The 16,367-nt window shown below is 33.3% G+C and overlaps 2 protein-coding genes across 2 annotated transcripts; one reads left to right on the top strand and one right to left on the bottom strand.

Annotated features, from left to right (window-relative positions):
* Nucleotides 1-384: 384 nt before the first annotated feature.
* On the bottom strand, nt 385-2,711 carry LOC125838649 (uncharacterized). Its single transcript, XM_049517694.1, has 4 exons — nt 1,945-2,711; nt 1,547-1,865; nt 1,204-1,389; nt 385-900 (listed from the first exon to the last, which is right to left on the bottom strand). Exons 1-4 carry the CDS (start codon nt 2,709-2,711, stop codon nt 385-387), a joined length of 1,788 nt encoding a protein of 595 aa, XP_049373651.1.
* A 3,010-nt stretch (nt 2,712-5,721) lies between these two features.
* Nucleotides 5,722-13,651, top strand: LOC125838599 (syntaxin-32-like). Its single transcript, XM_049517655.1, has 5 exons — nt 5,722-6,370; nt 9,122-9,366; nt 9,571-9,743; nt 11,839-12,036; nt 13,198-13,651. Exons 1-5 carry the CDS (start codon nt 6,124-6,126, stop codon nt 13,355-13,357), a joined length of 1,023 nt encoding a protein of 340 aa, XP_049373612.1. The 5' UTR covers nt 5,722-6,123; the 3' UTR covers nt 13,358-13,651.
* The last annotated feature ends 2,716 nt before the right edge of the window (nt 13,652-16,367 follow it).

Genomic DNA, 16,367 nt, shown 5'->3' with positions numbered 1-16,367 from the left:
AGAGGGAAGGTCCACCAGTGTCCAAGTGTGATTGTCCTCCAGGGCAGCAATTTTTTATTTCATAACATCAACCCAGAAAGAGCTTTTAACTGCCTCATAGTAGTTGGAAGGCTCTGAAGTAGCTAAGTAAGCAGTAAAGGCAGTATTATAGGACTCAGACAAGCAGTCATAGTTGACATAGTTTGAGATGGGAAACAAACATGAACTAAAACCCTTAGAGGGAGCAACATAATCCTCCATCCATATGAGGGGTTTGGTGGTCCTATGAGACTGTCTGAGAGGTACCGCAGTAAGAGATGGAGGAGGAACAACCATAGGCTTAGGAGGTTCAACAAGATCAGGAATAGAAGACTCAGCATCATGAGGAACACTAAATGTCATACACTAAGATGAATGATAGTGTTCTGGAGCCTGAGTAATACTAAACATAGGAGAGCACTGCTGCAAGGGGTGTTGAAAAGGGAATACATCCTCTTTGAATACCACATCCCTGCTCACTATAAATGAGTCTGTATGAAGGTTGAACATTAAATACCCTTTCTGAGTGAGGGAATAACCAAGAAAAATTGCAGGGGCTGCTCTAGGAGAGAATTTATCTGACTTTCTAAGGCAAGTAACATAGCCCAAACAACCAAAGACTCTCAAGTGATTGAGATCAGGAATATGCCCATGAAGAGCTTCAAAGGGAACCTTACCGAAAAAGGGCAACCTATTGATAAGATAAACAACAGTACTGACACATTCTCCCCAGAACTTGAGATGAACATTAGCCTGAAACCTTATAGCTCTAGTAGTATCCAAGATATATCGATGCTTTCTCTCAACCACCCCATTTTGTTGGAGTGTATAGACACAAGAACTTTGATGTATAATTCCCAAATCTCTTAATAATTTGGAAACCTGAGAGTTGAAAAATTCACATCCATTATCTGTCCTTAGAAATTTAACTACTGCAGAATACACATTCTTGATCATCAACAAAAAAATCAGCGAGAGCCATTATAACCTTAGACTTGGAGTTAAGTAAAAATAACCAGGTGAATCTAGAGTGATCATCAACTAATGTGAAAAAATATTTCTTCCCATCATGAGTTGGTACCCTATAAGGACCCACACATCACCATGAATAAGAGTAAAATATGCATCAGACATTGTGGAACTAAGAGGAAAAGGAAGTCTTGATTGCTTAGCCAAAGGGCATACAGTACAATGTTCAGAATCAGAATCAGTCATACACAGAACATCAAGACATTTCAGCTTCTTTAATGTGTCTATAAGAGCATGACATAACCTCTTATGCCAGAGAGCTAGGCCTAAACTATTCTTCTGTTTTCTAATTAGAAAATAACAGCAACTAGACTTGTAGAGATCTTTATTGTCAGAATCAGACTTCAGAAAGTGCATGCAGAGTTCATCACATACATGCCTTGAACATGCTTACCAATCCCTCTCACCCTTCTATTGAAGAGATCCATGTGATGTGTAGCTCATGTATCCACTATCCAGTTAACAACATCAGTAGGAGATGTAGTGTAACTAACCATACCTGCTGATAGAGAGTTGTACCATTGTTATCATTTCCTTGGTCAATCAGATGAATGAGTTGATGATATTGTTCAGGTATGAAGTAAGGTCCACTTGCATTTGGACCATGCTGATGATAAGAATTCATCACCTGCGCTGAACTATCACCAGGCTGACCTGCAACATTTGGTAATCCCCTGTTGGTAGAGATGCTTACTGAATTGCTAGGATCAGAGGATCCATATTCTCCAGCAGCATAATGTGCATCACCTCCTCCCCCTGATGTTGGACTAAACTTCTTCTTGGAATTATGCTTGAAATTTGTTGGATAACCATGCAGTCTGTAACAATGTTACACCACTGGTATGGCCAGTATGATGACAATAGTCACAGTATAAATGTTGATTACTCTTTTTAGACTTATAACCAAAATCAGAATTAGTCGACACACCTGAGATGGAGCCACCACCTCCACCTCTATTATAAATATATCCATTGTAATTATATCCAGCTCCAGAGTTAGAAGTACTTTCATTATATGCAGACCTATATGATGTAGAACTCGAACCTGATCCAGGTTTGAAATTACTTTTGTTGTTGTAGAACACAACACCATCACTCACTTCAGCAGTAAACTGAGAAGTCTTCCCCAATGATCTTTGACTCTTCTCTGAAATCAACATGGAATAGGCTTGATTGATAGAGGGTGTAGGAGTCATCATAAGGATTTGACTACGACTCTGAGCATAGGAGTCATTTAGACCAGTCAAAAATTGAAGTAACCTCTGATAGTCAAAATGATGCACATAAGCCTTTGATTTTGGACAATTGCATCCTGGACATGACATTATTGCATCAAACTCATCCCAACACTCTCGTAATCTAGAAAAATATCCAGATACAGTGGTAGTGCCCTGAGACATTGTATGAATTTCCTTATGAAGAAAATGAATTCCCAATCCATTAACTTTATCAAAACGTTCTTTCATATCTGTCCATACCTTTGAAGCATTAGAGACATAGATGACACTGCTCAAGAGATCCTTTCTGATAGAATTGATGATCCACGAGAGAACTATGGCATTACATTTCTCCCATAGATCGTGGAGTGCATGAGGAAAAAATTCTCTAGGATGTTTACCATTGACAAATCCCAGTTTACTCTTTCCAAGCAGACCCAGACGCATCGACCTACTTCAGATCGCATAATTTTCTGGACCAGTGAGCTGAATTGAGACCAGAGAACTACTAGGAGAATCACTAGGTTGAAGAAACAATTGATGATTATGATCAATCTCAACTACACGGTTTACTCCGGGTGCATTGGCAAGTTGATCTTCAACCGCCATTGATGATATCTCTGAGAAGAAATTAAGTACACCAACAGAGTGTAAACGAATTAACCATCAACACTGAATCTCTGCTTAATCGAATACCAAAGCTCTGATACCATGAAGAATTGCAGAGAAGACAGAAATAATGAATGAATCTAGACATGAGATGCAGTAAGATACATGGGAGAAAGAAGAATGAACCTTCTCATTATCAATAAAAACATCTAATCTATTCAGTTCTAATACATCACTATTTATAGAGCAGTAACTAAAAATAACTAACTCTGACACTCTGGTAACTAACTCTAGCTAATTTGTTACATAAAGACTGCTTATTAGTTGTACATAATTTCACACAGATGACGGACATCATATGGATTGAAACTGAGTCCAAAGTAGTTTGAGTGTGAGAGGTAAGTTCTACATTTTTTTAATTATGTATGCTTAGTTATAATGCAAAATAATTATATTACATATCTAATGTTATATAAATCTGTTTACTTTTTAAAAATAATTAAATGTTAAGATTGCATAGTCGTACTTTAATGAGTTATAACATAATAATCGCACAATTTGGATTCACAAGATTTTTCAAGTCCAATATACTTAAGGTGAAGAAGGACAGACAATACTTGAAGTGTAAGCGGTAAGTTCTATGTAATTAGTAGTTTGAATTGATAGAAAGGTGCAAAACAATATATAGCCAACCTGGCCTTCTATATAACATACTCCCAATAGTATTTGAATGCTTAGGGAAAATGCACGTGTGTGAGACCATCTTGCTTCCCCTAACACATACTCAGACCATGTTTAATTTTCATTTATTTTTGGTGATTATTTCTCTTCAACTCTTATATTACTAAATTATGTCCTCCACTATCATGTATGTATTGAAAAGGTGTACAAACTGTTGGTGAAGGCAACAACAGGTGGTGGAAAATTGGTAGACGCAAATGTTATGATAGATCAACGAACATAATCAAAAGTATTGACATTTCTTGTCTGGTCAACCCCAAAAGTGCTTAAAAGGTTCATAAAGTTAATTCCATTTATGTGAGTGTCCTAAGATTTGTTAATCGAATAAGGTAACTACTGTTCAGTACTATTGGAAGTACATATAATTTTCTTGTCTAAAAAGCTTATCTTTTCTTGAGATCTTCCCCATTTCATTTAAGATTTTGCCTCATCAAAATTAACTTGGGAAAGATGAGTTCATTTTTATAGAATCTGCTTTCTCTTGATTCGATTCCCCATGTAATAACCAGGAGCATGTACATTAATTATTTATCTCACTTAAAATGTATATGATCACGTCACTAAAATGAACTATTCAAATAGTGGTTGTGATTTATTAATTATATTAATAGATTTTCTTGTGTTGATTGATTGTAAGAGATGAGGAAGGTACACTCAAACAAAAGTTGCATTGAAGATCAACAAGATGTTTGTTTTGTCCTTGCCAGGTGAGTTGGAGAGATTTTAATATTCAATTAATGTAGAGAGAAATATATATAGACAATCTTTGTACAAATAGTTTTTAGAGTGGTTATTTCTTATAACGTTTGTAAGAAATTTAAATGTCCATAGCTAAGTCAATATTAAATTCTCCAGTGACTAAATGATTACCGCAAAGCACTCCAAAAAAGTTTCGAGTGTTCATGTGTTGGGCTAGTGCGTTATAAGCACAGGCAGGCCTAATCTAGTCTAACTTATAAATGTGACATTATTGTAGTATTTCCTCCGCCGATTTTTAATTGTTTGTTATTGACTTAACATAATTTAAAGAGTAGTAAATAACACATTAACTTTATTATATAATAAATTCAATATTTTGAAAAATAGAATGAAAATAATTATAGTTAATAACAAACATAAATTAAGTTGTAAGTAATAAACTATTTTTAAATTTCTCAAATTGAATAAATAAAATTATTTCTATACTTGTGTCTCAAAAGAAATCATAAATAGTTATGCTACTATAAATCATTTGATTAAGAATTTTAAATATGTTTAAATTGATAGAGTAATAAATATGAACAATTTTTTTTCATTTTTTTGACGTAAAATACTATAAGTTATGACTTAAAATAATTAAAAATTATATAAGAAAATTGAGTGACTCTCCAAATTTCATCCATGCCACATAAATTAGGACCAAAAGAGTAACATAAATTAGGGCCGTACTGGCACGAGCTCACATATCTAGTATACATAGGTGAACTTAAAGTATCAATTGCATAACATCATAAATTATTTACGTAAGATGATTCATTGCTATTGCTATGACTAATGTCTATTTTTCAACATGTTTTATGAATATTTTGGGCAATAATCCTTTTCTTCAAAGGATCAACAATCATAAGTTTGACGTTAATATATATTATTGACATTTTACATTTCTTTATTTTCTTTTTAATAGTGAAGTATTTTCATTTCATATGCTTAATATCTCTTAATTTAAATGATAGAATAAACTATACCATAAAAAATCACAGTGAATAAGATAAAATAATTGTATACAATATTTTAATCCATAGAATATTCCTATCTTTTACCTCCACAATCAAATAGTATCATGATCTAAAAAAATTAATTTTATAATTTTTTTTACAAATTTATTTTTATGCATAAATAATTTATTTAAAAAATTCATTTTCTTCATTTCAACTCATAAGTAATCGGAATGTGGTGCAGTAGATGAAACAGATCTTTCTTTAATCAGAGATTCGAATATGTACATAATCAAATAGGCTCTGTTCGATACGAATAATTCAATCAAACTTCAATATAAATACTGAATAATAGATTGAACAATAAATAAAATCGAAAGTAGTCATTTTGAGTCATTTTTAACTCACGTGGTATTGGGTTCAATTAAACCATTCAATTTTTCTTCCAAAACTCACCTCGGTTCCTAAATCCTAGCACCGCCAGCTTCTGAATTGTTTTTCGGATCAAATGGGCTCCCTCCTCCCCTCAATGTTCCGCATCTGATCTGCAAATCCTTCAATCCCCTACAGATCGAACAATCACTAAATCTCTCTGCGCAAGGTCTAGGGTTTTCATCACGTATTCGTCATTCTCACCTTCGTTGGAGAAGATTTCTGGATCTCGCAATTCTAGGGTTCTTCAGATCCAATCGGTTTTTGAATGCGCATGTGAAATTCTCTATGTTTTTTGATAATTGAGGAGCATAGATCGATTTGATCTCGGATCGATTTGTTAGTGTATTGAAAGTTATAATTTTCGGAGATTATTATTGAAAATGCCTGTGAAAGTAGCGAGTGCGTCATTACGGGATCGTACTCAGGAGTTTCAGAGTATAGCGGAGAGGTTAAAGAAGTCATTTTCGTCTGTTCAGAATGGGCCGATTAGCACCAGCACCAGCAGTGGTTCTAGATCGGAGGAACAGAGGACCACTATTGCTATGCAATCGGAGTTCAATCGGCGAGCCTCCAAAATTGGTTTTGGAATACATCAAACTTCTCAGAAGCTTGCAAAGCTAGCAAAACGTAAGCCAATATTAGGACATCTCTTAGTCTCTCAGATACTTCATTTTGTATTAAGGATTCACTCTATATCCTATTTGTTTGTGAGATTGTACCAAGCTCGGCTAAAAGAGGAAGGGTAGCTGTATGTCGGCAACCAAACTAAAACTAATCAAAATATATCATTAGCCCACTCCAACTAGCTTGATGTTGAGGCATAGTTTTGGAGTTTCTAGTTGTTCTATGTCCCATTTAGTTCTTGGCCATCTTAAATAGTAGCAAACAAATTTGGAATGGAGGAGTATTTCTGTACTCCATATTTCCCATTATACAACTCTTTCAATATTTGGATAACCTTACAATTTCTTGAACATTTTATAGCTTTCATAGTAGTTAGTATAGTAAATTCTGATTAAATTTCGGATGTGTCAAATTGTATTTTTTTTAAAAACGAAATTACTTGTATTTGGGATCAGTCTGTAGATTAGAGATTTTACATATGGTGCTTCAACACCGTAGTTGGGACACTGGGATTTCTTTTGACAAGTTTAATAGTATAATTAACAGTGGGAAGAAAAATTCCTGATTACAAGAGGTATATCAGAAGTAGAGAACCTACGTCAAAACACGATTCTCTACAACAGCCTCTCAATCCTCTATACAAGTAGGAATACCGAGATTATTAACTTTTTCATTCTAGCAATCATGCGAGTCATCCCACTATTGGGAGGAAATATGAAGTCACACTAAACCACACTGCTAAGAAATGTATAATTATGGAGGTTGTGGTTGCATTTGTCGCTCTTGAAAGTTATTATGTTTTGAATTGTGATATGAAGGATTTACAATTTTGTTGCTAATATAAGCTTAATTTAGCTGATGTGAGCTGGCTGGGCTTTAGCCTCTGAGTGTTAGTGTCATAATGTGCATCCAATGAAGTTGATGGCTTTTAATTTTATTTTTTTGATAAGGTTGATGGCTTTTAGTTGTAGCACATAGAATTCTTCTCCATTACAGAGCGCTTGATGTTCTTTAGAAAAGAGATTCTGAAACACTCACTTGGTGGGATATTCTAAGTGGGGTGATTTTCTTTGAAAAGGTTTCATTCTAATATAAGCTTAATTTAGCTGATGTGAGCTGGTTTTTAGCCTTTGAGTGTTGGGTCATAATGTGCATCCAATGAACTTGATGGTAGCACATATAATTCTTCTCCATTACAGAGCGCTTGATGTTCTTTAGAAAAGGGATTCTGAAACACTCACTTGGTGGGATATTCTAAGTGGGGTGATTTTCTTTGAAAAGGTTTCATTTTTGTAGCTTCAGTCCCAGGGTTTAAAGGTTCTTCTGATTTCTCTGATTAGAAATCTTCTTCTAAAATTGAGGTTTCTTCTCATTTTTCTGCAAATTTTGGATCAGTAATGAACTTTAGCTGAAATATCGGAGTTCGGATCAAATTTTTCTGGTCTCTGTTCAAAATTCTTTTAATATTGCAGTGACCCATGTATATGTCTGGTAGATTATATTACCATTTCAGAGGACCAATATCAGTGCACTCAAGGTAATTTTCTTCTTTTCTGGTTAAGTCTTGGTAGATAGGTTATCTGGTACAATGATACGTATGATGGTGGAAGGTAGCAGAACCCGATGGAGTAATTGAGTTGCACATAAGCTGGCTAAGCTGTCCCGATGCCACCATTATTATAAAAAACATGTATAAAATGATAATCTGGTAAATGACAGTGTTTAACTTGGAATCTTCCATTTTTATGGATTTGCTAAGCATTAGAGTTGTGGAAAAAGCAGCTAAGAGCTTTCACAGATGAAAAGCTTTCTTCCAACTTCAGTCCTGTTACTTTCTGGATTTTGAAGTTAGTTGTTTCTTCTAATATGACCTTTCATTTTTCTTATCCAAATCCTATTTAATAGTATTCTGTAAAGAATGGAATACTTTATTCTATGGTACTTTGAAGTTAATCTTTTTTGTTCTGTTTCTGGAGTTGACTTTTACCTTAGTGGTTTGACTTTGCTATCTTTCTTTTACTCCTTGGGTTTTCTTTTTAGCCATTTCAGTAAGTTTTGACTATTTGGTCAAATCTTTTGCATTTTCCTTCTTATTTAGAAACAACATTCACGCCTAGTTTTATTCAGAATTTCTATGCTTTAAGACATTCCTTTTGCCTATTGAAGTGACAAAGTCATCAATTTTGGCGTACTAGATTACACAGTTCCCTTACAGGCCCCAGTTATGACCTCCCTTTATATTTTCTCATCATGGGTTCGTGGGGCAGTTCAGTTTGTTGTGTATAATGATTCAAGCACGGTGTTAGAAATTCATGTAAAAGGAAATATAGGTGCAAACTTGGGCAATTGATCTTTCTTATGGATGCTAAGGAAATTTGGGTAATGAGTTGCTAAATCCGATGTTGCTTGAACTCTTCAAAAATGTCTGTGGGTGCGTGTCGGCTTCTCCTAAAGTAGTGTATTTTTGGAGAATCTGACATGGGTGCGACATCGAAAGTGTAAAAGATTTTCTTGTTCAAGTTTATCTTTAATACTGCAGTCCCTCCCTAGATTTCATGTTCCTACTAACCTGACCATTTATGCTTTGGTTTTTTCTCAAACTGTAAAAGAGAGATGTTGACCCTTATTTTATTTTTTATACATATTATTGGTTTATACCAGGGCCTTGGCTCTTTGACACTTATTTATGTTGTGATTATAATCAGGGCCAAGGTTTCTGATCTTTATCTAATAGTGGTTTATGTTTCATTCCAGTGGCAAAAAGGACTTCCGTTTTTGATGATCCGACTACAGAAATCCAGGAGCTGACTGCAGTCATCAAGCAAGATATTACAGCACTTAACTCTGCTGTAGTAGATCTCCAGCTTCACTCTAATGCTCGTAATGATAGTGGTAATAGTGATACCACTAGTCACTCGACGACTGTTGTAGATGACTTGAAGAACAGGCTGATGACTGCCACAAAGGAGTTCAAAGAAGTACTCACCATGCGGACAGAGGTGAGACTAGCCAGATGCTGGTTATATCTTCTTTGTTAGCCTGTTTTCTTACTCAAATAGATCTTTTGTGAGTCTCAATTTAGCGAAGGCTTCTATTTACTATTTTTTTGTGGCTACATGTATCCTTCAACTTTTTGGTTGTTAACAGTAGAAAAAATACACTTCATCATGGTCATTTACATTTTCTTGAATTTCTGTTTCTAGAATATGAAGGTTCATGAGAACAGAAGACAGATGTTTTCTTCATCGACTACCAAAGAAGCTTCGAATCCATTTATGCGCCAGCGTCCACTAGCTTCAAGGAATACTGCTAGTACATCAGCCAGCCCTCCTCCTTGGGCTAATGATTCACCTTCTTCTTCTCAGTTATTTCCAAGGTGAGGAAATACACCGTCTTAGCAGTTCATGCCTTACAGGCCTGCTATCACTGAGCATATTAGTAGCCATGAGTTTCTTTTGTAATTATGGGAATGTCTTGCTTGCTATTACATTGATTTTAACTAATTCAAAAGAATAGATGAAACTCTAGGAGTCTGTTCTTCTTTCCAACCTTTGCCTTTGGTAATCTTGACATGATTACTGATCTACCTATGTTGATGCCAAAAAGAAATTACAAAGGATTCATTTGTTAAAGGTTGAAAGAGAGCTATTCCTCTCGTGGGAATAACCTTTTCAGTCTATGGACTAATCTGTCTCCCTGAGTTAACTACTGGACGGTCCGTATAATAGCTTCTCCAAACATGACCTATGATAATACTAAGTACCTTTATTTTATCCTATTTGTCTAATCTGTTACTAAATCCAAATTTTTCTTAACCCCTTTCTTCCATGAAACTTATATTCTTGAATTGGTGAAATTGAATAAGACACTTGGATGAATGCTGTTTGGTAACAGTTCAAGTGGCCGGAAGTTTTGATCTCTATCTGGTTAAAATGATTGGGGGCTGATCTCCTGGAAGTTTTGGTTTCACATGATCTTTTGCTTTAAAAATAATGAGAAATTTAATGGTACACTCCTACCCCTTACCCACAACACACACTATTCTTCCCTTGTCTGTTTCCTCCCATGGGCCTCCTTTTATCATTTCATAATATCTTCTATCAGTATACTAAGATTGTATTGTTTACACTCTTTTGACTTATTACCTAGTTACTCTCTAGTTACTCTAACTGCCTGTGTTGGAACTTTGTGCATTCTTCTCGTGTTGCTATATTTGTTGGTTATCTATTTGATCTTATCTTAATATCTCTCTCCCTCTTTTAATTCTAGCCAAATTTGTATTATTTCAATAAATTTTATAGTTTTAGCCACATTTTTTGTCAAATGGCACAAATTGATCAAAAAGTATTATATATGTTAGAATACTTGAATATGACAATACTCAGTGATGGTTATTAAGTTTACGGAGTACAAATAACAATGTAGTATAAAGTTAAGTAAAATAGAGGCAGCGGTGGTGGTGTTTGTGCTATGGTCAATAAAGATGACCCCACCACAACATATGGTGCCCTATAAGGTCCAAACGAAGTAGCTGAGGGACACAGGAGTGTAAAGATGAGTTGTCATCATTGGAGGCATCTTATTGTAGGCAATTGAAAAAAATGCATGTCACTGGTGGAGGTTTTTATTGCCTTGTTCTATTCTGGTTCCTGCTTAGTCAAAGGGCCTAGGTGAGCCTACAAAGGCTAGTTTTGGTGGTGTTGAAGATGTTACAAAACAAGTTAGACCTAAAATTATAGAAAGGAAGTCATTTTGAGAGATCTACAATCTCTTAAAATCCATGCAGACTTGGCAAAAAATAGAGTATAATAGAAGAAAAAGATTCTCAACTAGTTGAGCTTAAGGCTAAATCTTATTGGTACAGTCAAATTAGTCCAACATTTGCTAAGAGTTTTTCTTATTTTGTTTGGGGGTTTGTGTGCAAGTTGAGAATGTAGTGTATTTTTAGGGTTAGAAAACCTAAATTTATAGAATATTGGCATGAGATGAGTCTAAATGGACAATGGGGATTCAGATGTCTTGTCTGACCCCAACTAGCTTTGGATTTAGGTGTAGCTGTAAGTCACATGGTCATTCACTTTTTTAATAAGTTGAATAATATTATTAATGGTTGGAAGAACTCTCATATGCTAGCAACCAAGCAGTATACCAATAAGTAAAAAATCTGCAGCAAAATATGATTTTCTACAAAACAAAACACCCAACCATCTATACAAATATGAATTTCATGGGTGCACTAAAAAGAAAACAGGCATGAGAAGCTTCTCTTCTGATGTACAAAACAATTTATATATTAGCATCCTTGTCTACTTCTACTTGTCCCAAAAATAACATCCTTCGGTACTTTTCTTTGTCCAAACTGTAATGATTATTTGGAAAAATAACTAAGGTAAACCAGACCCTGTTCTACATCTGTTTTTCGTGCTCGTTTTGGGTTTTTTAAGTATCACTAAGTTTTTCCCCTCTTGTAGGAAGCAAGGGGATGGAGACACACAGCCATTGTTGCAGGATCAACAACAGCAGCAGCAGCAGATAGTTCCATTGCAAGACAGCTACATGCAGAGTAGAGCTGAAGCTCTTCAAAATGTCGAGTCTACTATCCATGAGCTGGGCAGCATTTTTAATCAGCTTGCTACCTTGGTTTCTGAGCAAGGGGAGGTTGCAATCAGGTTTGTATAACAATTGTTTTTGCACTCAGAAAATAAACAGATGTAGGAGATGATGATGAAGATAATATATTGTTTTTTTTTCAGTTTCAAAAAAATAATAAAAATAATAATAATAAAAATAAAATAAAATAATAATAATAATAATGGTGATGATAATAGAAGGATTTAGGAGATTTCAATGCGTCGTATTTTCATAGTTATCTTTTTACAACCAGTTGGCACCAATGTAGTCTCCTAGTTGTAAAGACGTAAAGTTAAATATATGAGATGGCAAGTGATGAATATTTTGTTTGTTAATTTCTATCAACTAATCACTAGTTTTTGATGATCACTCTGATCAATACTTTGATGTCTTCTCTTTCTCTTGTTGATATCCTATTTTGCTTGGTAAAAGTTGATTTTTAACCTTTGCATGAAATTTTGGACTGAGAAACATTAACGTTCCAATATGGGATCGGATCATGCTTCCACCATCTGCTAGTTAGAGGGATTAGAAGACCTAGTGTCTTTTATATTATTTCATGTTTATGTTGGAAGAAACGGGCTAATTCTTCTCAGTTCTTAAAAATAATAATTGGCAAGTTCTTTGTTAAATTGAGCTTTTGAAGTTCCTCAAGGGTCATTAACATGATATGCATATCTACTTGTGGTTAACATACAATGTGATGTGTGTACTCTCAATGAACCCCACCATCACATTTTATTTAATGCCTCTTTCTATTGTGACATGTAGTGTAATTCTTTGCCTTGGCACTCTTCTTTTCATTTACAAGTAAATCTTTTGTACATATTGATAATATTTGAAGTCAAATTTGCGTTTGATGTTATAAATGTTCTTCAAATATGATGTTTGTGCAATCAGCAAGTAAGGTTTACTGCTTTACCCCCAGATTGGTTAGAGAAAAATCTGAAAGTTGATGGAAGTATTTTGTACTTTGAGCTATCTGTATTTAGAATCTTGTAAAATGGTGCCTTCCACTTAAAGTTTGTTGCTTCTCCTGTTGTCTGTAGGGTGTAAAACCTTGTACTACCTGATTGTTGATATTAAACTGATACTCACAAGTCACAATATAGTCATTAGTTACGACTTCTGATCAAGATACAGTGGGGTGGGTAACAAATTCTTTTAGCAGTAAAGTAATATCTTGGTTTCTGTCACAGGATTGATGAGAACATGGATGACACACTAACAAATGTGGAAGGGGCACAAGGGGCTTTGCTCAAGTACCTCAATAGCATCTCGTCAAATCGGTGGCTAATGATTAAGATATTCTTTGTGTTGATTTTCTTCCTTATGATTTTCCTATTTTTTGTGGCATAGTGAACAATGGCGACATTCGACAAAGTGTGATGTAGAAAGACAAATAATCGTGTATTTTAGATAAGTTGCTCCGACCCCTGGTAACGCTACTGTAATGTTTCAAAAGTTCGAATTTGGTACCAACTCCATTTTGAGGCATCTTTTTACCCTTGTCTTCCATCAGATGTGGCTTATTGTAGTGATTATACCCTGTAAGGTTGCTGGGACCACTATAAGTTGAAACTTGAAAGCTGTAACGTTTGGTTACCAGAACAAGGGAAAAATTATCCTGGTATAAATATCTGTATTATTTTATACTTTGGTTATTATTTGAATTTTGTATAGTTAATACAAGGTATTAGAAGTTTGTATTATTTTATGCTTTGTTTGGTTAACATTGGCAATCTGTATAGTTAAAAAATACCGTATTTTATACAATTCATTGAATTGTTTAATTGAATGTGGAAGCTCAGCTTGACTGCATTCTACATTTTAAAAGGGTCATGCCAAAACTGAGAACTGTCATATGTTTTTGAAAATATTTTCTTGAAATAATTCATAAACACAGCCTTAATCATTGAATTAGTTGGAGTCAACTAACACTGACCTCTTCCTTTCTTATTTTTTCATAATGAATTAATTACTAATAAAGAATGTTGTTTTAAGTCTATTGTTTTTCTTAAGTAATGTAAAATGTTGTCATGTATATATGTAGAACAAAATAGAGGTAGTTAATACTGTTTCTTCGAGGAAATTGTGTTACGTAACGTAGAAGCGGACAATTGTCATGCGCATGCATTTCTAGAAACAGCACAAAGTTTTGTGTGGAGGATACTGATTTAAGAGGATATGAGTGAACACAATTCTATCCCCTTACAGATAGGTGTCTCTTGTGAAATAGACGGATTTTGCTAAGATCGGAATAGTTAAATGTCATGCAAAAGTTAAAACGTAAATCTTAAGCGATGAAAAATCGAGACAAGGAGAAAAGAGAGAATAATTTAACATAGTTTTGCTATTGATCTACATACATGTGAAACGAAATGAACAATCTACTAATGTAAAAGAGAATATAAAAGTATTAAGAGAACTAATTCTCCCCTAAACAAGCCCTTTTTCAAATCTCCTAACGAACTACATCGTGATTTGTTGGATCCTCAATTTATAAAAGTTCAAATTTTCTTTTTCTAACAAAAGAATTAGCCCAATATAAATGACAATATATATTATTATTATTATTATAGAAGAGCCATGAGAAGGCCGACCAATGGCATTTTGGTAATTTTACAATTATTTAAGGACAAAATAATAATTGTATAATTAATGGCCAAAATGAAAATCTAGAAGAATTCATACATGTCTTTACTTTTGAAATTGGCCCATAAAGATATTTTTGTAATTGTGTTAAAATGAAGAGTTTCTATTGGTTTAACTTTTTACAAACAATAATAAATGCTAAGCTTGTTTTGACATGTTTTTGAAAGAAAATTTTGAACTAATTTAAAATAAAATGTGTTTGAATAGCTAATATTTTGTTCCTAAAAATACTTTAAAGGATTATTACATTAACATATTTTTAATATTATGTTACATAATATGACCACTAAATTCGTATCTTGATTATTAAAATAGTCTTTAAAATGACGTATCAATATTTTTTAATTAATTTGAAGGAACATAAAATTCCGCGATTAAAAGAATGAACAATGTTTGACTATTAAGAAATTAATAATTTGATAATGTATTCATCAAAAGATTAAAAAATATAAATTTTCATTTCTATATAGGATATTTTCTTAATATCAAATATGATAAACTATTTAATAGGAAAGATTTGACAAGGAAAAAGTTTAATATTCAAATTCTAAGAAATATTAAAATACAAACTAAAGAAAAATAAGTAGTTAAAAAATAAAGAAAAACAAAAAATGAAAATGTCAATACTTGAGAAATATAGAGAAAGAAAAAAACTAAAATATAAATAAATTAAAGAAAAATAACTTGAAAAAGAAAACAAGTATATTGGTTATTTTGTGGGGGTAAGATTCAGAGTTTTCTTTTACGCATGATATTTAGAGTGTAGTTTCAAAAAAAATTATTAATGTAATTTAGATTATAACATTACGATAATTGTTATCGTACAGAGAAATAAAATTGCTTCCATGATTGTTTTTATTTTTGTGGAGTTAGAAATCAATTTTTTTAATAAATACTTTCAATATTTAGAATATAACATTCTGATAATTGTTATTTTATATAGAAATAAAGTTGATTTCATGATTGTTTTTATTGTTGTGGAAGTTAGAAATCAATTTTTTAATAAATACTTTCAATATTAAAATCAAAATAAATAGAAGTATTATTATCGAAGACAATAATAAAATGTATTACAAAATTCATCGACAAAGCAAACTACAAACACATGATAGTTAAGTTGAAGCAGTAGAGATTTGAAAGGCTTTGAATCGATCTTTACGAATTGGTTGATCAATGATTAGTATTTTACTAGATGCAAAGCTTATGGTGCAAATATTACAAAAAGAAAATGATAACATTGTAGAAAATAGATACCACTTGCGAAAATATATGAAGATCGATGAACTTTTTTAAAGATATCAACATTTTATATATTCCTCGAACACGAAATGTTTAAACTCATAATCTAATGCAATTCTCTATTTTCTTGCTGCATAGAATTTTTTGAAATTCAACTTTCTCAATTTGGATTGTAAATGACGCATTTATGTCGTATGAACATTTGAAAAATATTATTAAGTAATATATTGAAGTTGTTTACTGGAAAAAAAATAGTATAAAGTATAGAAATCTCATATATTTGGAGGTTAATTACATCCTATCCCAGAAGCTTCTTCAATTACAAAAATCTCGATTTTTTCATTGCTCTCGAACATTCCTTGGTTGTTCGATACATTACAAATGATATATATTACTTCATGGGAGGGATGTATCCAAGAGGAGATAGGTATGTATCCGAGAGGGGATGGATGTATCCAAGAGGAGATAGGTATGT

This window comes from Solanum verrucosum, unplaced genomic scaffold (genome assembly GCF_900185275.1).
Source record: "Solanum verrucosum unplaced genomic scaffold, falcon-dt-bn FXZP01000182.1, whole genome shotgun sequence".
NCBI lineage: Eukaryota > Viridiplantae > Streptophyta > Magnoliopsida > Solanales > Solanaceae > Solanum > Solanum verrucosum.
The sequence above is the reverse complement of the archived record's forward strand: the minus strand, read 5'-3'. Positions and strand labels throughout refer to the sequence as shown.

Coding starts and splice junctions, on each gene's coding strand:
- LOC125838649 (XM_049517694.1), bottom strand. CDS start 2,711: ATGCGTCTGGGTCTGCTTGGAAAGAGTAAACTGGGATTTGTCAATGGT. Junction 1,866..1,944: donor AATTCTGATTTTGGTTATAA/GTCTAAAAAGAG, acceptor ACATTGTTACAG/ACTGCATGGTTATCCAACAA. Junction 1,390..1,546: donor GTACAACTCTCTATCAGCAG/GTATGGTTAGTT, acceptor CACTTTCTGAAG/TCTGATTCTGACAATAAAGA.
- LOC125838599 (XM_049517655.1), top strand. CDS start 6,124: ATGCCTGTGAAAGTAGCGAGTGCGTCATTACGGGATCGTACTCAGGAG. Junction 6,371..9,121: donor GCTTGCAAAGCTAGCAAAAC/GTAAGCCAATAT, acceptor GTTTCATTCCAG/TGGCAAAAAGGACTTCCGTT. Junction 9,744..11,838: donor TCTTCTCAGTTATTTCCAAG/GTGAGGAAATAC, acceptor CCCCTCTTGTAG/GAAGCAAGGGGATGGAGACA.